Source organism: Dendropsophus ebraccatus, chromosome 6 (genome assembly GCF_027789765.1).
Source record: "Dendropsophus ebraccatus isolate aDenEbr1 chromosome 6, aDenEbr1.pat, whole genome shotgun sequence".
Lineage (NCBI taxonomy): Eukaryota > Metazoa > Chordata > Amphibia > Anura > Hylidae > Dendropsophus > Dendropsophus ebraccatus.
In genome coordinates, this window is record NC_091459.1 from 86,229,236 (window position 1) to 86,252,864 (window position 23,629).

Below are 23,629 nucleotides of genomic sequence, written 5' to 3' on the forward strand. Positions count from 1 at the left end.
TATTCCTGGCTTTGGGCCCTATTCCACCGGACGATTATCGTTCATATTATCGTTAAATCGTTCGAATCTAAACGATAATCGTTCGGTTGAAATGGACTTAAGGATTAACGACCGAACGAGAAATCGTTGATCGCTTTATAAGACCTGGACCTATTTTTATCGTTGCTCGTTCGCAAAACGTTCGCATTGAATGAGACATTGTTCGGTCGTTCGCAATAGATACGAACGCAATAGCGAATAAATAGCAAAAAAAACGATCGCAATTACGATCATAAGTAACGATTATCGTTCCATGGAAATGAGTGAACGTTTTCAGGTCTTTCGCAATAGCGGTGGTTTGAGATCGTTAATCGTTAACGATTATGCAAACGATAATCGTCCGGTGGAATAGGGCCCTTTGGCTTCAAAAATCTGTCAGATAAATCTCTCTATGTAAAGGCCCCCTTAGAATAAAGGCAAACTGCATCAGTAGGGGCTGGATTTTATACACCTGCTACTATCCTATGGGACTGAATGAAACACCTGAATTCAGGGATCATGAGTGTCCATATAGTGTATACAGTATATGTAATATTTCCATAATAGAATAAAATACTAAGGAGACCTATAAATAAGGATTCGAGTTCCTAATTTAAAATGGTATGGAATGTGGTATGAAATGAAGCTTAGTTGGGCACCCTATATTTAGATGCGGTAACAATGTCATGTGGAACTGTTTGAGAAATCCTTAATATGATCTTGTACTATCTGCCCAGCAAACAAGACCACTCTGCTAATGCCTGCAGACATTGCCATGAAATGTCCAGAAACTCAGCTTTACACGGTTCTGCTGCATAACAATGAAACATTTTTTTTTCTAATCAAGTTGAGCTAAAAGATTTGCCATCTGTATTTACACGGGGAAGGCTTGCATCACAATTCAGATGAGCCTTACAGCAGATGGGCATGTTTTCAATGAATGCACTTATTCATGGATCTCTATTTCACATTCATTTTTAATTAGTTTCAGTATAGCACCTACAATTTTCAGCTTGCTGTACAGATTCCTCTATCTAAAAGATGATTATATAATATGACAAGCCTCACATATACATCGTTCAGTACATATTCTCTAAACATCTCCATAAAGCCTCTTAGGGCTAGAGATGAATCATAGCATACTTGTATTCAGTGGAAATTATATCAAATACAGCTTTAGGCCAGCTTCAAACGAACGTATGTAAAACCAGCCGTGATACGGATCTGGAATACAGGCGTATTTAAGATGAAATAGTATTCCAACAGTATTCAGTGCCTATTTCTGAACAGTAAATAATGCGGGCTGTCTTTATAGACAAGAGACTGAATTACAGTTTGAAAAACTCATGACATAAATGAAAATAAATGAATGATGAAATACGGACGCAATATGGATCAAATACAGACATCCATATTTTAATCCCTGTAAAACATATCAAATTAGTATATGCTTCATTTTTAAAATATACACATATTTTATACAGCCATGTGAATGGCCGTATTGTGGATTGCAAAAGATGACAGGAACAGGAATAGTAAATATGCCTGTGTATACTTTGACCCCTTTATGCTAATTCATGTACGTCTGGGGTTACTGTAATGCAACCCTAAGTACATGTACAGGAATGAGTTAAACTGTCAGCACTTGCCTCACCAAAGGATCACTGTGATTGGTCCGTCATTTCAGATAGACCAGTCAAAGTGTAAAATGACCAGAGGGGCTGGCTTTGGACAGCCCTTCTAGGTCTGATCCCCTACATTGTTTGTGTGTGGGAGAAGATCAGAGCAAGAAGAACAGCCCTGTGGCACAGTAAAGTACAGATGCAGTACAAACCCCAATTAACCCCTTCCTACCCTGACCCTCATCTTTTCCCTGTTGCCATCTAATCATTGCTCCTGTCCTCTGTTGCTGTAACTGATTGTCTCCCCTGTCTCCTGTTGCTGTACCTGATTGTCTCCCCTGTTGCTGTACCCGATTGTCTCCCCTGTCTCCTGTTGCTGTACATGATTGTCTCCCCTGTCTCCTGTTGCTGATTCTCACAAAAAAAGAATTAATGTATCGACCACAATTTACTATAAACATGTAGTAAACAAAGACATTTTGTCATGAAAAAATACTTTAAGAATCACTTGGATAAGTTAAAGTTTCACAAGTTATTAGCACATAAAATGAGAGCAGTCAAATATATGACAATATGCCTTTGTAACTGGTTAAAGGGGTTTTCTCATCTAACAAAGTTATCCCTATCCACAGGAAAGAGAATTTGTTCCTGCTTCCAACATATCAAGGGCTTCACTTGCCACCATATATACTGCTCTCCTTACGGCGCCATTGTAATGATATAATCAATGTTATTCACTTCACTTAGTTTTAACATTATGGCTATGATGTATACATACATACATATTTTATTGCCATGATTTATGCGTCTGTCCCTGACTATATTATATACGTAATCTATTCTATCTATCTTCCTTACAAGCATATCTTTACATTACTGTACATCATTTACAACAATCATTGATATAATTGCCGTTCAGTTCCTTGCAGGGTGGAATTACACATTAAAAACTTGCAGTGTATTACAGTAGCGGCAAAGCGGGTGGGATTTGTAGAAAGCTCGTGTATATGCTGCATAAAAAAAACTGACCTGCAGTGCGGATATAAAAACCACAGCATGTTAACTATGCAGAAGTTTAATGCAGCTTGCCCCCAATGATTTAAATGGGGAAGTCTGAATATAAATTGCAGTTGTTGAGAAAAACTAAAGATGTGGACTTCAGATACACATATGTATAACATTAACATATTCCAGTGTAAAATACCCAGCTGCAAATCCACAATTAATTCAAACCAAAAAAAAAACCAACAACACAATTTAATATGGCCTTACCACTGCAGATTTACCTGTGGAAATGATGTGGATTTTCCTATGCAAAAAAATGCACAGTTTATCCACATTGTACACCTAGCCCTAACTGCTATAAATCATTACGACCTTTCTTTTCTGACACAATGGGAAAATTGTTACCTACGACCCCTGTAAATACTGAAATGGCGGTCATAATAGTTGTCATCCAGATTTCCTGACACAGATATAACATCTAATCGAAGCACCAGAGGCAAAATTTTATGCACATTGTATGTTGTCATGAAAACTCATCTACAGAGTTCTGTGCACACTGGGTAAAGAGGATTGTCTCTGTGCCCAGATAAAGCCATGGGTACCCAAGTTCCTTAAATTCCAGGACTGGCGGGGTCCCTTTAATCTGATTATAATATTCTGTATCAGTAAAAGATAGGAAACTCCATTAACAATCTGTTTGACCAATCAAGATATTAGATGATCAAGATGTTGCATGAACTAAATTCAGGATTACGCAGGCATATAGTAGTTGACAAGCCATCAAAAATATGTAACGCCAATACAAGTACCTTAGACGTAGACTATTTCCAAGTCGTGCACTACTACCACTCTAAGCACTAAGTTTATCTACAGTTCTGTATCACAGCCACCACTAATTGCCAATAATATACTGTATACTATCTGCCAGTAACAGACACAGCACTTGAAGAGCAGAATCAATGTACTGTACTTGTTAAACCGCAGTTAAATAATTTAGCAGCATAACAAGTGTAACTGAATTGTAATAGTAGCTGGGATACAATAATCAAACCCCATGTTTTAGCTGTTCCGTTACAAGGCAGGATTTTAAAACATTGAATGCATTTGTAAGTAATGATGGTTTAATTTTTTGCAGTGCTGGAAATGGGGCTGTTTTATGCTACGTGTGAACATACCCTTATGCAGCTTATCAGGGAAAGCAGACCAAATCTCCTTAGCTAGTCTCCAAGGATACAGGTGACAGTAAATGGGGAGGAAAGAAGGGCTGTAGAAAGAACACAACAGCCTTTTCTTCTCTCCAATGTTAGAATAAAAGTGTCATAAATTATGGCTAAATCCTGGTGGTACTAAGGCTGCATTGTAAACTTTGATTCCCTATCAATGCTCTCTCCCAGTCTCCTATTGCACCACATATACATGTTATATGAACCTTTAATTATATTACATTACTCTGTGTGCGTCTGTATCTGTTGTGCTGCAGAGAGATGCAATAATAAATATGTGTCATACATACAAACATGCACACATATATACCTATAAAAATGATATTTTATTGTGTGGTAAGCTCTGTGAATCAATCTCGCAGCACAGGACTGTGGCAGAGCAGGAGCGGAGAGCACAGCTGTCAATCACACTGTAGCCCCACCTGTATTTAGTTACTTATAAAGACTGAACACAACCTAGCAGTGCCCAAGTCCAGGCATCACATTCAGTAAGGAACATGGCTGCATTATAACGTTAGGGTATGATACACACAACAGTACCAATATAGTTGTATACAATCAACAATTTTTCAAGTCAAACATGACTAAATATAACCATTTGTAATTGTCGAAAATTCAGTACTAGTCACTAATATTTGGCGACAAGTTATGAAATTTATCTTTCAGTCTATGGCACATCAGTTTGCTATTCTCGATGCATCACTCATAGATTACAAAAAAAAAATTTTTTGACTGTATTTAAGGCACATTGTTCTGTCTATGGCCCATAACATACTCCTGTACAAGCATCTGTGAGATCATGATAATGTGATGCAGTGCAGTAGTTACAGCATATTCCACTTTCTTTCTACACCCCCATCACTTTCTGCTCCATGTGCTGTGCAGGATAAATCACTGCACTCGTCTAATACAGTAGCTATGTAAATAACAGCGCTTATTTATGGGATTCACCTTCCAGTAATCATTAACTCTAAGCTCTGATTTATGAGTAACACAGGAGCTCCCTTTAGCTTCATACAGTGATGATCAATCAGGGTCACAGCACATCAGCTCCACATTACCCGAAACATTTCATTTCTTAAATCCCCCCAGCACGTTGGAGGGAAATTATACCCTACGCCTACATTTAACACCAGGCATATGATGATAATTTCTTACTCCCACAACTTTAGTGTGCTGCAATAAAACTCACTTTTCACATTTCCTGCCAACACTTTACCATCGTTTGCAGCTGAGAATCACAGGCTTGCTGAGAAGATATTCCATTTATTTGGTTGCTATGAACAACCCATAGAGATGTATCTCTATTATGTGTTATCTAGATAAACAGAAGTAGGAAGACATTTCTTGGATGATGAGTAAAAGGTTTGCTCTCTCTCTCTCTCTCTCTCTCTCTCTCTCTCTCTCTCTCTCTCTATATATATATATATATATATATATATATATTAGGGTTTAGCCCTGCAGCCTGGCATCACCTAGCTAATGGGTCTGAGTATCTGAATATAAGCAGGGCAACATCTGCAAGAAGTTGGTACCGCATCCCTATTTTGGTTTCCTCTAAAGAATCCTCTTTTATACTATTCTCCCCAAACACCCCCAGATTAATTGGTTTGCTATGAAGGTGACCACAGAGTGTGTGTGCTGCTGAGATAAGGAAAGTACTGTAGCCTGGGAACCCCAAAGGGGACAGGATCCACAGGAGTGAATGCATTCTGTATACCCTGCTGCAGAATATGTTGGCACTATACTGTACACTGAAGCTGCAAAACTTGTTTAAAAGAATCAGCATGGAATAACTTTAACTGTAACTAGAGGCAGTGGCTGATTGTAGTCTGTACATGGCTGCAGATGATGCTGGCACTATATTGTACACAAAACGGGCTGATTGTAGTCTGTACATGGCTGCAGATGATGCTGGCACTATATTGTACACAAAACGGGCTGATTGTAGTCTGTACATGGCTGCAGATGATGCTGGCACTATACTGTACACAAAACAGGGGGTGACTGTAGTCTGTACATGGCTGCAGAGGATGCTGGCACTATATTGTACACAAAACGGGCTGATTGTAGTCTGTACATGGCTGCAGATGATGCTGGCACTATACTGTACACAAAACAGGGGGTGATTGTAGTCTGTACATGGCTGCAGAGGATGCTGGCACTATACTGTACACAAAACAGGGGGTGATTGTAGTGTGTACATGGCTACAGAGGATGCTGGCACTATACTGTACACAAAACAGGGGGTGATTGTAGTCTGTACATGGCTGCAGAGGATGCTGGCACTATACTGTACACAAAACAGGGGGTGATTATAGTGTGTACATGGCTACAAAGGATGCTGGCACTATACTGTACACAAAACAGGGGGTGATTGTAGTGTGTACATGGCTACAGAGGATGCTGGCACTATATTGTACACAAAACGGGCTGATTGTAGTCTGTACATGGCTGCAGATGATGCTGGCACTATATTGTACACAAAACGGGCTGATTGTAGTCTGTACATGGCTGCAGATTATGCTGGCACTATATTGTACACAAAACGGGCTGATTGTAGTCTGTACATGGCTGCAGATGATGCTGGCACTATACTGTACACAAAACAGGGGGTGACTGTAGTCTGTACATGGCTGCAGAGGATGCTGGCACTATACTGTACACAAAACAGGGGGTGATTGTAGTGTGTACATGGCTGCAGAGGATGCTGGCACTATACTGTACACAAAACAAGGGGTGATTGTAGTGTGTACATGGCTACAGAGGATGCTGGCACTATACTGTACACAAAACAGGGGGTGACTGTAGTCTGTACATGGCTGCAGAGGATGCTGGCACTATACTGTACACAAAACAAGGGGTGATTGTAGTGTGTACATGGCTACAGAGGATGCTGGCACTATACTGTACACAAAACAGGGGGTGACTGTAGTCTGTACATGGCTGCAGAGGATGCTGGCACTATACTGTACACAAAACAGGGGGTGATTGTAGTGTGTACATGGCTACAGAGGATGCTGGCACTATACTGTACACAAAACAGGGGGTGATTGTAGTCTGTACATGGCTGCAGAGGATGCTGGCACTATACTGTACACAAAACAGGGGGTGATTGTAGTCTGTACATGGCTGCAGAGGATGCTGCCACTATACTGTACACAAAACAGGGGGTGATTGTAGTCTGTACATGGCTGGAGAGGATGCTGGTACTATACTGTACACAAAACAGGGGGTGACTGTAGTCTGTACATGGCTGCAGAGGATGCTGGCACTATACTGTACACAAAACAGGGGGTGACTAGTCTGTACATGGCTGCAGAGGATGCTGGCACTATACTGAACACAAAAAAAGGGGGTGATTGTAGTGTGTACATGGCTACAGAGGATGCTGGCACTATACTGTACACAAAAAAGGGGGTGATTGTAGTGTGTACATGGCTACAGAGGATGCTGGCACTATACTGTACACAAAACAGGGGGTGACTGTAGTGTGTACATGGCTACAGAGGATGCTGGCACTATACTGTACACAAAACAGGGGGTGATTGTAGTCTGTACATGGCTGCAGAGGATGCTGGCACTATACTGTACACAAAACAGGGGCAGAAACTTTGCTTCAACTGGTGTAACAACTCTTAGCACTAGAGATAGGGGGTGAGTGTCTGTACTTCGCTGCAGAATATGTGATCACTATTGGAGAAGGTAACAAAAGCAACAGGCAAAAGAAGTAACATTATATAAAATATAATAAATGAAAATAAAGATATATTAGAAGCTTACACACTGCTCATGCTTTCATGTAATGGCACAATATAGAAAAAGTTTAGAAAACCTCCAGTCCAATAGAGTTTGGTAATACAAAGTGGTCCCCTACATGTATCAATCACCTATCATCTATCATCAATCTGCTCTAAGCATTCTTACCTATACTTCATGCCAGTTTGCTTGGCTGTGGACTCCTTGAGTGAGATGTGATGCTGAGGAGTGAAGGTTCCCAGGCTCCTGGCGATGATGGCCACGGTGCGGAACCTTGCCCGGGCTGCATTGACCACGTTGGGGCCGCTGGAGTTCTGCTTGCTGTGCCGGTCGTCCCCATTGCGGCTCTTGAGGTTGTGCTCTGTGCACGCTATGGAGACCTGCATGGCTTCTGCTGGACTCTCTGCGATCAAGCAGCACTAGCAGGATATTTAGAGGCTCATAGATCTCTCCTCCTGGAATCTGTCAGAGATCAATGAGTGACAGGATTAGAGTTGAGGGGAGGGTGTCCTTGGGATGGCACCAGTAAGCTTCAGGGCACCAGCAGGCATGTCATCCCATCCAATCCTCCAGGAGCAGGCAATTCAATCAGAAGAGTCCTGTGCCCTCATAGTCACTTGCTGGTCACTTGGTGTCCTGCTGCAGTCCCAGGGACAGATCAATGGCAGTCCATCTCCATATGTGAGGACCCCAGCTCTCTGTAGACCATCAGCTGATGAGCACTCAATCTCCCAGACCTGGAGAGAAGCTTTAATCACATCAGACTCCCCATAGACAGGAGATCTCCATCTAGTTGATCAGTTTGATGATGTGAGATGTGACAGGCAGGAGCTTGCTTTTCATGTGCTGCTGCTGAGTGTGAAGCTCTAGCCCAGGCTCTGCTCCAGCATACAGCAATGTAGTGAGAGGCAGATGGTGGGCATGGCTCTTTAAGAACTGAGGAGCATGCTGTATGTCTTAGCAGCACATCATAAGGGAAATGTGGAGGTTGTAAGCATTTACAGCTCCACCAGTCAGAATAGACTAATAATGATATGCAAGGAATACTGTCTGCACTCATGGACTTCTAAGTTAACTAGAAGTTACCTGCACCCTATATCCTACAGCTTCATATCCTACTGCCAGGCTGAACCTCTCTGTATTCTCTAAGTATGTGACATAAGGGCAGGGGGATAAGGAGCAGAGCATCATCTGCCCATTATCATACACTGAAGGCATGCAGGACCTGTGTCAGCGCTTTTCTATAATACACTACAACCTCAATTGGCTTTGTGACACTGCAGAATGGAAGCAGCATCTCCCAGTCCAATCCAGCTAGGTGCCAGTATTGGATCAGAGATGACAGTAGTTGCAAAATACTGTAGAGATTTATACGCTTTATAGAGCAAGCTAATTACTTAGAGCCTCCAAAAACTCACACTGCACCAGAAGGGAGAAGATGCTATACATAAGAGCTATACATAAGAGCAGCATCTTATATGCAGCATTGCAGCAAGACCACCCCCACAGGCTCAGTTATAACTAGTAGCCAACATACAGGAGACTGGACTGGAGCTTTTAGTGACATTTAAATATCTACCTAACGCATAGATATTTAATATTATATTGTAAATACTCTTTTTAACTAGAAGTATGTGAAGTCCCCATAGGGACAACTGTGAGTGACGGGCTTAATTGAACTGATCCTAAATATAAACATTTATCCTGACCTGCCTCTGCACAATGTGGCCATTGTTAAGTGTACAGAAAGCAAACAGAAATTGCCATCTTATACCTTGAGACTAGATTAAATATAGATATTGTATAATCTACTAATATGTATTTGAAAAATATATTACAAAAGGAGCTCACCATTCATGTGGCAAGAGGATAATGTAATATAAAGGTGGGATATTAAAGGTAGAGGTACATACAGATAGTGTCGGACTGGGCCCCCAGCCCAGCACCTGCAGAGCATGCACGCACACTTAATATGAATGTCCCAGTCGGTTGCGGGGTACAGTTAGTCAGTGTGTGCACCCGCTCCCACAACTGAAGGGGCAAGCTGTCATCTGACTGGGTCCTTGGGTCATAAGTTAGACTCTCACCCAGTCAGATGACAGCATGTACCAGGGCCCCCTGCAGCAGACATTGCCAGGCTGCACATGCAGTGTATGCCCCCCCCCACACACACACACACACACACACAGAACCCGACACTTTTATCCACTGCTCCTTTAGGAGATAGATAGATGGATAGGAGATAGATAAATAGATCCACGCTGCCAGCCTCACTGACTCAATGTGATGTCTCACACGCCTCCAAAGAATTGACATGTCAATTTCTGCTGTGTTGGATGTATGTGTGAGGCAGCTGCAGGGTTATCTTCACAGGCCGTGCTTCCCTGCAGTGTGGTGATCTGTGACCTCTGGGCCTGTGTGCGTCCTCCCTCCTTCTTCTTCAACCTCCCTATGCAGCGTCCAGGATCTTCTGTCTCCCTCCATGCCTACCTGTGCCCCTGTTTTCTTGAGTAAGATTACTTCTGCTCTCTGTATTAATTATATCCTCTTTTGTTCTATTATTTGTCTATCTATCTATCTATCTATCTATCTAGCTCCTATCTATCTGATAGATAGGATATACTGTATATAGATATGGGATAGTAAGAAGATAGATAGGAGATAGATAGATAGATAGATAGATAGATAGATAGATAGATAGATAGATAGATAGATAGATAGATAGTAGAGGAAAATCCACAGCACTCCTTAGTAAACTTTAAAAACAGTGCGGTTTATTCATAGACTTGTGCAGCATACAAACGCTTTTGTATGCTGCACAAGTCTATGAATAAACCGTACTGTTAACTAAGGAGTGCTGTGGATTTTCCTCTACTATATACAAACGGTCTCCTTGATCCTGACCAGGATCCGCTGGCACCCGCTATTTAACTCTTGAAGTGCTGCTCCATTTTCCTATTCTTAGATAGATAGATAGATAGATAGATAGATAGATAGATAGATAGATAGATAGATAGATAAATCCACGCTGCAGACTCTGTTTGGAATCCCGCCAGCCTCACTGAATCAATGTGATGTCTCCCGCGCCTCCACTCAAAGAATTGACATGTCAATTCTCATAGCAGAGAGCAGAGGCAGGCGAGACATCACATTGAGTCAGTGAGGCAGGAGAGATTCTGAGCGGAGCAGAGGTCAGCCTGTTGTGTCTTACTGGTTGTTCATTGGTGGGCCCCAAGGATCATTTCTTCTGGTGGGTCCCAGGTACTCCAGGCCGACACTGCATACAAATATGCAGTTGGTCCTATATTTTCTAGTTTTCATCTTGAAAGTTTGATATAGCCATGTTGATGATGATGTTGTCATGTGTGATGGCTGCCATATTCAATTTTTTTCTACCACTCTGGGCATAACACTGGCACCTACTAAATACACTTGACCAAAAATGACTAACTGCAGTGGACAGAAGAGCCATTCCAGTGTTAAGTATAGTAAAAAGTTGGGGGTGGGGGGTATGTATTTTTATTTCTTTTCCTTGGGAATTCTGGGAAGAAGATCCCAAGAAACTCCAAAGAAAATGCCAAGTTTAGGTCAATGGAAATTTATGATCTGCCTTACACACACAGTGTTTCTTTGGGGTGGCGTTTTGTTTTTGTTTTTTTCCCTTTCTGACATTTTTAAGGCTTTGTGGTAGTTTTGTCAAAATGCGGCATGCTGAGAGTGTGGCGTTTTGCAAACTGTGCTGTTTGTTCTCTCCCATAGACTTCAATGGGATTTTTCTGATCGTGAAAAAACACCATTGCTGTGCATATGGCATTTTTGGAACCTTTTGTGGTCCAGCAACTAGGTCATGTGACTGCGGAGGGGGGGGGGGATTGGTTAAGACACAAAAACACCTAAACCACAAATATACACGCCGTTTTTTTTATTTTTATTTCGTGGGGGCCTGAAAAATGCCAGACCAGAAGTGTGTAAGGGCACCCTAGTTGCCATAATAAACTTGTTTGCAAATACAGATCTCCCATTAAATCGGAATTACATAAACAGTATTAGTCATGGTGCTATCCTGTTTATGCAACTTCCATTAATGTCAATGGGAGTTAATGCAAAATGCCACAAACCACATGCCACATGTTTGTTGGAGGTGGTCAATGGCACACAATCATAGAATAGGTGTGGGTTCCAGTGGTGGGACCTGCAAGTATTTGACATCTATAGCAATTCAATGCAGTTTTGTAAAGGGACTATCAGACAAGTGTATGCACAAAATTACTTTCAATGCAGACATTGCTGGCCCTAATCAGAGGCCTAAAACACTGCAAGCAACAATGCAAACAATGCCCTATAACATTGCTGATAATAATTAGAAGCCCTGTAACAATGCCAGCTATAGACAATGCCCTAATAATAGACCCACTACAAATGTGCCAGCCAGGAGGTATTCTTACATACAGTGATGCCAGAGACATTTATTTGAATGGGCTTATTAGATTATGTGGAAGGATCACAGGCCAAAATAACAAATTCATGTTAATTCATGGGCCATAAAAATGAAATAGGGCAAAAAATCACCAAGGTGGTCTGGAGTGTGGCAGTTTAAATCAGCACCACAGAATGACCCCTTTAACCATTGCAATTTCACCCAATCATGTCTCTAGGACTCTAGGACTTAAGATGTGTAATGTACTGGAGCACATTCATACAGCAGAGATTATCTAAACCAGATTTCATTGCCCTCTGTTGGTTGTTAGCTAATAGCTTTTTGGGCCTGACATCTGGAAAAATTGGATAAGCAGAACTTCTACCATAGTTTTTTTTTGTCTCACTGCAGTGTAATAGCCTGAAGTGGATGTCTTCTACAACTACTATTACTCTAAAATTCAATTTGCATAAGGGCTGGAATATCAACCTTACAACTTCAGCAGCTGCACAGGCAATGGGGGCCCAGTGCCTACTAGACCACATGCAAGGAATCACAGAGTAGCCATACAGTTGAACATGAGCACTAAACCCTCCTCAGTGACACAGTATAGTCCCCAGTTTAAAGACGTCATGACCACCATTTATACACTTATTGAGGAACCTGTATTAACACAAATATTGGCTGCAGGATGTATGGTGGTGTCCCAGAGAGTTTGCACATTGGGCAACAAATTTTCTCCTACCCTTCTGCCTCATAGTAAAAAAATGAATGGGTGCTACCTGACTAAATATAAAGGGGTTTTTCAGATGTGGTCAGAGCCCATGTAAAACCTGTTACTATGTAAATCAATGTAAGAAATTTTCAGGTGCAGGAACCAATAAAATATTCTTTGATTTGTAATAGCCTTAATGTTATATATACTATTCAATGCACAGAATGCAGTAAGAGTTATGTGGGCTGTACTGATAGAAGACATAAAATATGCATACTTTAACACATTTATGACACTGGTCATAGGTTCAGGTTCCAGAAATTCTTTGAGGGCTTCTGTGCATTTTATTGATGAAAACCAGGGCTCTTCAAATTCTTTCCAAGTGCTTGCCATAGAGGTGAAAATATGTATCGCAGGCTTAGAGACCTGGAAGCATTCTGGACGTTCCTGTTCAATACCTGATTTCCAAATGCGTCAAACTTGCGGAAGAAGCTACTGATCTATTATTAAGGCTACATATAATGGATATGTAAGTGTAAACTATTTATTTGTTTAATATATGGTTGTGCCATAGTGGATATGTAAAGAAAATGTGCAGAGGGATTTAGGATTAAAAATGCGATCAACATTTAGAATAGATATCAGGCTGCTTTCTCCTCCGTTGGCCTTGTGCGTCATTTATGATTCTTCTGTACTTATTTCACCTCACGTAACAAGTGTATTCTTATTTTAACACATTCTGGGTGTTTTGTTATCTCACACCCATTTTGGCTATATGTGGGGGAAGTCATCACCTATTTGACAAGGCATGTCTTACCTGCTAAGCCATTTAAACCTTCTTAAAACTAATGGTGCGTTTACATAGGCCAAAGCCAGGCTAGGACTATAAACAGGGAACCGGTCCTAAAGGAAAGACAAAGTTTTCTCCCCTTTTCAAATCCATTCCTGGCTTTGGCTTTCAAAATCTGTCAGATAAATCTGCCTGTGTAAACGCACCATTAGGGCCGAATCGGCAGATTATTGCTCCATGTTATAGAGACAACAATCAGCTGATGAAAATGATCTTTGGCTGATTGTTGATTTAGGTTTGGGAGAGGTAAGGTGTCAGGTGTATTGGGCCATCTAATAGGTCCAGTGTTAAAATCAGGCCGTCTAATATGTCCAGTACTAAAATGATCAGGCCAAAGTTGGCCCATGTAAAAGTACCCTAAGCATGGTGGCCATGATTCAAGGGTGTGTATCACACCAGTAGCTCATTGGAGTCTTCCTAAGGTCTGTCCTATGCCTGTACACTCTGTGATGGTTTTATGTCACACCAATAAACTGGTATTATTATTTTCTACTGGATTATTTGTTTTTGTTTTCTTGTCCAGATTGTTGTCCTGTTGCATTGGGCAAGTGGTTGGCATCCATTATATAATGACTTCATTAAGTTTTTATGTATGGGAATAATGGGAATGGTTGGATTGGTAAACCAGTGAAGGATTTTTAGAGAGTTGAAAGGAGGTTAAATCAGAAATGTGGCAGGAAGAAGGGATGTGCATGTGCTTTTAATACAGGGGCATTCTACTGTCTATGCCTTTGCTCAATTACCAATTGCACTTGCACTGAAGAGTCACAAATCTATAGTAAAGCTACTTGGGTCAATCAAACTCACATGTAATAAATTGGAAATCACAGAAAGCAAATTCTCCAGAATTGTTGAGGATCAGCCTCAGTTTTGACATTGTCAAGCCAAATACTACAAAATGATTTTTTTAAAAATATTTTTGTAATATAGACTAGAACTTGTAATCTATTATATTTAATTTCACATAAAAACAGAAAAATTCAGCATATACAAACCTCAAGACCTAACACAAGGAGAACACCCTCATCCTCTATATAAAGTGTCACAAAAATATCAGACTGACATTTAAGGTCCCAGGTGAATACTTCTCAATGTTTAATGTGTTCCACATGGGCAGAAAAGCTTTTACGATCCATTTTTACAATGCATCTGAGCACGTCTTACATTACGAAACAAAATGAAAACTGCTCTTTATGAACAAATGCAACGTTAAGTGTAGAGACACAGCAGCCAACAAATCACTTAGTCAATGGATCAGAGAAAGCAATTGTTAACATAGAACATGCTTAGGGGGAATCTGGTAGTGTGCCAATGTCTTTGAAGAACTCTACTTAAATCCTTAAATGCCATAGGGGATGCGGGATCATTGCCAAACTGTGCACTTGTTGTAGCAGCGAAGATGTTAATCCGCTAATGCTTATCCCTGGTAAATAGAGCACTGGCTCTCCAAGGTACTGAAATAAGATAAGCGTTGGCATTAGGAGCGCTTAGCCTTGATCATTTTATACTAGAAGGTCACATGCTAATTAAATAGGAAAATTAGTTTGTAACAGTTTAATAACAATATAAAGCCAGGATATTCTGACTATTATGTTAAATGAGATGAATGACCTTTCTTCTCTTATAATAGTTATTTAGGAGGTGTGACTTGCAATATACATATAGAATAATATCTTGTGAACAGGCTTATTAGATAGATATTTCTAGCTATATGCTGCTAGTAAGAATGACAGTACATTAGGGATTTAGGAGAATCCTTGTAAAAGGACACATATGACTTCTAGGAAATGTAGACTAGTTAGTACTTTACCCAAATTTTCAGTGGTGGAAAGTTCCGAACATTCTCTTGATTGTTGACCGAGTTCTTATTTCTGACTTGACCCTCTGATCTTGTGTTTGCTGAAACTTTTCATTGACAACTTTGCTGACCTTCCAACATTTTTCCCGTCCCCTTTTTGCTTGTTGTTTCCTGTTAACTTGGTGTAACCTTGATCCTGAGTTCACTTGTGTCATTCTAACTCCTTGCTTCTACAGGCTTGAAATGCCAATCTGTGAATGGTTTTCCAGATTGCCAGCTGTTGCTGTTTGCCTGGAGGTCTTTAGGATTTCAGCTATTAACCCCCAAGGGGAGCTCTCCTATGACTTACTATCTACCCACCTGTTGCTAAAGTTATACCACTTATTGTAACCCAACATACACACTGAAATACACACCTAGCATGTAACTAAATTTGTTTTGGTAATAAACATACCTCTTAATCACTAAGACACATAGATGCACTATATTATATGCATAGTAATGCTACACTGAACAAATATATAATACTGCTGTTTCAACATAGAAAGATAACAAGCACTCACTACTGTATGTACAAGGCTCGATTTTATTCATCTTGCGACAAGGCAGGGCAGGGGGGGTGGAGTTAGGTGCAGGACGTGATCCCTGGTGTGACGGCTGTTTCTGGCATTACGTCCTTCTTCTGGTCAATAATGGTGATACTGCTAACACTGCCATAACCAAACAAAACAGTTGGGCGGCACAAATAATATTTTTCTGGCTGCCAGTTTATAGACAGTGATGCCAACGTCAGCATGAGCATCTGGGACCAAACTCCTATATTGAGAAGAGTTGGCAATGTACAGTACATATTTCTGCAAAAGGTCATGGATTAGTGGTCACAAGAATCCACGGAGATAATGGACAAAACAAGACAAAGAAAGTAACTTGTCCAGCCCCATTAGTAATGCCTAGGTCTGGTAGGATGGGTGAAATCTCGTAATCATTTTGAGTGCAGTTTGAAACAACCTTAAAAGTGAATAAAGAGTTCTAAGATATTCAAGTTGTTTTGGACCACATATTGTGACCAGTAACCATCAAGCTTGTGGGGAAAATAAAAATAATTTATTCAAAAATTACTTGATATTTTTTGAAAGGATAATATCAGTAAACACCCTTTACATGAGGAATGGGAAACCTGCCATCCTCCATCTGTTCCAAAACTACAATTCCCACCATGCCTGGACAGCAAAAGCTTTGGCTGTCTGGACATGAAGGGAATTGTAGCTTTGCAATATCTGGAGGACCCCAGGTTCCCCATCTTCCATTTTCCTTGAAATGTGCTATTTCTATGCATAGGTAGTAAAACATAAAAATGATACTTAAAATCTTACAAAAAACAAGCCCTCATAAAGTTACATAAATGGAAAAATATGGCTCCACCCATGTTATGTCTGATCAATGCACAGTAGGTGTCTAGATACTCATTTTATTCTTACATAAAACTCGTGAAAATTCTTTTTTTCTGATGGAAGTTTATATTTTGTCTATATATTAAAGGATTTTACATTCTAACGGTTAATTTATATATTATAAGAAATGGAATTGAGAATGCTTTACTTTAGTAGCTTAGCTGAGATAATCGATGAAAAGACAGAGACACTTTACAGAAGTACAATTGTCATAGCAACACATTGAATTTAATGTATTGGAAATACTTGGGCCTAAATTAGAAGGAGGCGGAGGAATTATAAGTGTTCTGGCTTCAATTTTTTTTTATCAATTTGTATAAACACTCCACTTTCCTCCTACGTGCCAAACACTAATGTCAGTTAGCTTCTTGTGTTTGTGTGTTTGTGATATTACAATGTAAGCCCCCACAGGGACAAGGATCAATGTAAGTGCTTTCTTTATGTGGTGCTGCAGAATTTGCTGCCAATTTGTAGACAGCAGGTAATAAAAATAACATAAGGGATCCACCTTTAAAACAGGCTTTTAGTGCAGATAGTTTGGACAGGTAACCGTTAAATGTGATGTGAATATTCTTTCTTTGCAAAAAAAAATTCTATGTAATTGCAAAAAAGAAAAGTTGGATTGTAGATATATTTCAAGCACGCAGCAAACGTTCAGTGTTCTTTTGCCAGAAGTGCAAAGAGGTCAAAGCAATTTGTTCTAATTGAAAAGTGTCTTTATCTACAAGGCAGTAATTTATTCAGTATGTCAAGGCATGGGAAGAGGGAATCCTGTGCATGGTTAGTACTTGTGCCCTTTCAATAAATGTTCACATTTAGCCTATAATTATTGGCAAGACAAGCAATAATGACAGTGTCTTTTAAAGATGTCAAGATTCTTATTAAATAATAAGCAGCACATTTATTGTGGATGTACTGGAGAAGGGCATAGTTCTTCAAGTTCAGTGTAGTTACTTAGCGATCATACTTCCTCACCTCCAGGAGATGCTTATACTGTCAGTAAAGCCTTTACATAACTGTATATTGTGTTTATTAATGTTCCTGGAAGCTAAGCTTAAGAGCATATTATTGGCACACAGTGGCAAACAGAGCAGGTTTTTATCGAGTGTAGAACGGGGGGAGTATATATATCGTAAGTGCTTGCACCTGTGGGTTGCTGTTGCACTTAGTTTTTTTTCTGGTTGTAGTGATTCAAATCCCTCTAACTACCTACTTTTATAGAACGGATCTTATTGGCACACAGTGGCACATAGAGCATGTTTTTATCGTGTGTACGCGGGGGGGGGGGGTATATACGGTAAGCGCTTGCACCTGTGGGTTGCTGTTGCACTTTGTTTTTTTTCTGTTTGTGATGATTCAAATGCTTCTACCTACTTTTATAGAACCGATCTTATTGGCACACAGTTCAAAGGGGTTATCCAGAAATAGAAAAAACACAGCCACTTTTTTACAAACAGCACCACCCCAATCAGCTCCAATTTAATGGAACTGAGCTGAAGAATCCAACACCCAAGCTGGGGACAGGAGAGGTACGGTTTTTGGAAAAAGGCATCCATGTTTTTCTAAGTCTGGATAAACCCTTTTAAGTTGCAATTTAAACAATAAACTGTACCTATTGTCACAAGTAGCTGTCAATAATAGATGTGTAGATCGATGATAATGGCAACTTTGAGTAGGTAGAGGCATGTTAGGCTATTCAACTTTCCTATTAGTAGCGTGAAAATGCATATGAATCCACAATCACAACAATGATAAAAAGGAAATGGGCTGAGGGTAATGCCATTATTTTCTCTACAAATGGTTGGTGATGTAGGAAAGGCAACCAGCACCTCTTGGTAAGTAAAGAATGAGTCAGTAATAGGAATGAGGGCACCTTGAGCATGCTCGAGTCATCCAAACCTGTAAGTCTCTGCATTTGATTAACAGTGGCTGAAGAAGTTGGATGCTACAGGTATTTTTCATGTTTTCCAGGACTCCCTGGGCCTGCATCCAACCTTTTCAGCCACCAGTAATTAAATTCCGGTTCAAACGTACTCACATAGCTCAACACAAGATCTCATGCATTCATAGCAACACAGCAACAATATGGTTGTCTTGCTGGCATTTTAAAGGTTATGGCTATGTTCACACTAAGTAAAAAAAAAAAGAGAGAAAAAGCGACTGCTTTTTCTTTTTAAAATGATGTCCGTTATAACCACATTTTTATTGATGTCAATGGAATGAATGGAAATAAATGGAATGACAGCCTCCCAGTGCACACAGTGTATTAAAGGGAACCAATCACTCCAGAAATCGATATAACGCTAAGTAAACGTGCCAGATTATCACTGAGCGCACTTTCTAAACATATACTCATGCCCTGGGCCCCTGCCCAGTATGATCAGAAAACTAGAATAATGTTTCAAGAGCTGTTCCAGACGGCCGCTGAAACATGCTAAACTAGGGGTGTTAAACTCAAATACACAGTGGCCACTCTGTTGCGGGCCAACCTTGATATTTATCGGTGCATGCATGCATCGTTCCTGGTACTGTCAGTTCCATGCATGTCCAGACACTGAACACTTTGATTAAAAAAAATATAATAAAATGCTATGGTATAACAAACATAGGATAGGAAGGTAGAAGCCCCTCCACACATCTGTAAAGAAAAAGGTTATCCGGCACTTGAAAAGGTTTGATATTTTGGTACAATTATAAGGAAATTAATGAAGGGCCTATTGTCACCTTACCATGCCCGGTGTCCTCCTGCAGTGTCTCAGGGTTCCCTGCTGACCACTGCGGCTGCTATTTTCATGATGAACTTGTATCAGCAGTGACAGCTCGCTCAGCCAATCACTGTGCGCAGCACTGTCCCATGAGTCAGTGATTGGCTGAGCCTATACAAGTTCACCTCAGAAGTGGCAGCATCAGCAGGGGATATGGAGACACCGCAGGAGGACACCAGACTGCAGTTAAGCCACCTAAACCCACCTCCCCACATCTACTATTAATGTGGAACTTTAGGAACCTGATGATAGTTCCCAGTAGCTGCCGATGTCTTCTTGCCGGCGCCAGTTTTCTTATCATCTCAAGTGCTGCTGTTTTCAGAATAATAAGTGCAATACAAATATGCTAATTGACTTGTTAGGAGCCCAGGAGCAGGGTGGGGGTGGGGGGGGGAGGAGGTTGAACAGTGCTCTGAGGGGCCGAGAAACGAATTAGCATATATGTATTGTATCAATTATCCTGAAAGCAGTGGCACTTGAGACGGTGAGAAGACTGGCACCATAAGAAGACTTCAGCGGCTACCGGGTACTATCAACAGGTTCCTATGCACAAACCTGCTGATAGTTCCCCTTTAACCCCTTCCACCCTTGCCACATCTACCATTAACCTCCTCTGCCTCTTCATGTCTACTTTTAACCCCCTCTATACCCCTACGTCTAATAATAAAGACCTCTGCGCTCCCCATGTCTACTGCTGTATGAGCCCTAACATCTTACCTAAAGCGGTCAGTGCCGTTGTAGGCTCCTTTCTGGACAGAATTGTCTTCATCACTGCCCCACGTACCGGCTTCCTATAAGTATGTATAACAGTAACTTGGTCGTCTCCTCCCGTCTGACAGGACCTATAGGCTATAGTGGTATTCGTCAGCAGGCCAGCTATAAGAAATCAATTGATTTCCTTTGTGGGCTTAATGCACTGGCGGGTCAACAGTAGGAAATCACTGGATTTCCAAAGCAGGCCAAAAATAATGGCATTGTGGGCCAGCGTTTGACATGACTGATATAGTTATTTACCTCTACTGCTAATTTAACATCATTTCTTGGTAATGACAGTTCCTATTTATGGCTGGCATGAGGGACACTCTCTGGCACTGCCTTTCCAACATTCACTGGGTCTCTGTAATATCCACTTCCTATTCCCATCTGGACACACAAGAAATGCCCCATCAGCACCAGTAATGCACCTCAGACAGGCATTTACTTTAATTAAGATGGGACCATAGAATGGTTATTGGTGGAGACCTGGTCAACATCATTACAGCAATGGCAGGAGATCAGTGCGTAACCCAGACTTGTCTATTAAAGAAAAAGACAACTTTATATTGATGGAAAACCTCTTAAATTTCTATTCTATTTAAGTAGCAGCACACAGCAACAAGGAGTTCTGCCTATCCAGACTGACCTACAGCTTATAACTGGCACTGCAAATAATGCAGAGTCAAAGCACAAATCATTGAAGTGTGACACTTAAACCCTGTGATGGATTATTGATGATCCATTCTGGATGATTGGCAACAAACATGAATAGAAGTTGTGGGGCTACAGTCCTGTAAAAGTGTTTGCTAATTCATGGAAATAACAGATATAATAAAGAAATAAACACAAGAAATATGCAACAAATGACTGAAATGCTACGCTCTATTGAAGCTTAGCTCCTGGTTGGTGGTTGTAGTTTTTTTAAACACTGGCAGTGTGTTTCATGACAATATCTATATAAAACGGTGATCTCATTTATTATACTTGGTTCCTCATTTGATATTATTACCATTAAGGTCAATGGGGTAAAACAAATAGGGCACTCCTCACCCACTCCTCATTGAAATAATGCATGTAGTATCACATGATTCAATGCAGTAAGTAGCTTTAGTATTATAAAATCAGAGAAACATGTTATATCCTCAAGAGACAAGAAAACAATAGATACCACTCTACATTATGGTGAATGGGTTGGAAATAACCATTCTCCTGTATGCTGACAAGTTTAATTATTTCCACAGAAGTGGATACATCTGCACAGTCATCTTCCTATCTCTGTGTGTTTTCTACAGTTAAGTATGGTACATTCTATGTACTGTATAGTATAGGTGCCTATTGACAGATAAAACATGAATACTGCTTATATACTGCTTATAAAGAATGTTGGTAAGATAGTTAAAGTAACTGTCAATTTGAAATTATAATTGAATTGCAGAGGTAACGCCGGCCATTCGTCCTAAATCAATAATAGATTAGTCTGTAATTAGGAAACGCAGAGAACTTCTTAAAGGGAGCCTGTCATCACTTTCATACTGGCCAAACCATAAATTATTAGGATGGTCTCCAGTGGCTTCTTCCTGTCCCGCCAGCCTTGATTGATAGATCATTTCCTATACCCAAAGGGGAGAGATCTATCAATCAAGGTCATTGGAATTGGGATAAGTTGCCAATTAATCTGGTTCAGGCAGCATGAAAGTGATAAACTGTTCCCTTTAAAATCGGAGGCTTTTTTTTACAGATCAGTTAGAATTTGATAGCTGATACAGATGTATTGACTAAATATTACAGAGATCTAATGCCCCTTTGGCCAAATGATCATGGAATTGCGAAGAAACTGTATTCAGAAAGCAAAAGCACACAGTTTCTATTGATCCATTGACAGCATACCTAGGCTTATTCATTCTATAGCCAGTAAAATCTAGCACCTGGTTTGAAAGAAATAACTTCCAACCCACTCTGCTCATCCTGCAGGAAGTCATGGATTCTTTCCAGTCTGGCACAGTGCTCTTTGCTGCCACCATATATGTTATTACATAAGCAAAGTTAGACAAATTCCCGATGTACAACAATTATGGGAAATGCACATATAGTGATATTTCCCTCAATTTAGTAGTTCTGGCAGTCTTCAATTTCACAAAAAAAAAAAAAAAATGTGATGTCACGACCCCCTCAAAATACCTGAAGTGACCAGCAGGGGGTGCAGTAGAAAATACATGTAGAAAATAACAGGGACCTTACTGTACTTTCTGCTGCATAGCTCACAATTCAGCTACCCGCTGGACCCTTCAGGTACAGTATACACTGGGGCCGTGACGTCACATTTTTTTAGAGAAATTAAAGCCTGCCTGATAAACTAAATTGAGGGAAATAGCACTGTATGTGCATTCCCCATAATTAGTGTATATTAGGAATTTGTCTAACTTTGCTTATGAAATAACATGTTAAAAATAGATTTTGGCCACAGTTGTCTTTTAAGGATATTAGGATTAAGGCTTGCGAAGGAATTGCAAAAGTTATCAGGTAGTGTTATAAAAACTGAATCTTTTTTTCAGACTGGTAAAGCTTCCTGTCTAGGAGATCTTCTAGTCACTTTAATATTTATGAAAAACATTTTTTGATGTCATAAAGTTTTATCAATATACAGTGCATTATACTTTATGCAGTTCTGCAATTCTTACATTTCCCTTGCTGCTTTTTTCATTATTGACGTCAAAGCAGAAAAATGCTTCAGAAATGTCAAGGGTAGGGTGTGCTGCAAACCACTGCTATGTGCCCCTCCTTGTCAGTAGGTATTGTATAACCACATGACTTGCTATGTAACATCTGGCTAATGCAGAAAAACATGGATGTACTTGGACAGCTTTTAAATGCAGCAATGCAAGTCTTAAGCCTTAGAGGGGGAGATCCCTGCACTAGATGGAGTATTCGTGTTGTACATTTCTCATGTATGGAATCCACTCCTGTGCTTTGATATAAAACTGGCAAAGTAAAATGTGAAATCTGTCACACAAATGTGTCTGATAATATCAGAATTGTGATAAATTGGTATTTATTTATTTTTTTATAGCTTTTTTTTATAGAATGAACCTGAATTCATAAGAATATTACTTATTACTTTACTTTAAAGCAAATGTACCACTCGGTATATCGCTATGGGCTTTTTACATTAACAGAAAGGCGTCGGCATGCTGGTGGCGTGGTCCTTTTTTTGAACCGTTGCCCGATTCCTGTGCACAGTTCCGGTCTATTC

The 23,629-nt window shown here is 40.3% G+C and overlaps 1 protein-coding gene across 2 annotated transcripts in view; it reads right to left on the reverse strand.

The window, feature by feature from the left end:
- Positions 1-23,629, reverse strand: part of KCNAB1 (potassium voltage-gated channel subfamily A regulatory beta subunit 1) — a 214,543-nt gene that overhangs the window by 118,009 nt on the left and 72,905 nt on the right. Inside the window, exon 1 of one of the 2 annotated variants that reach the window (XM_069975299.1) lies at positions 7,796-8,324. The exons of the other annotated variant lie outside the window; for it this stretch is intronic. Coding sequence (XP_069831400.1) covers positions 7,796-8,013 — 218 coding nt within the window. The 5' untranslated portion in view covers positions 8,014-8,324. Of the gene's footprint in view, positions 1-7,795; positions 8,325-23,629 lie in introns of those variants that run through there. 2 annotated transcript variants of the gene reach the window in all.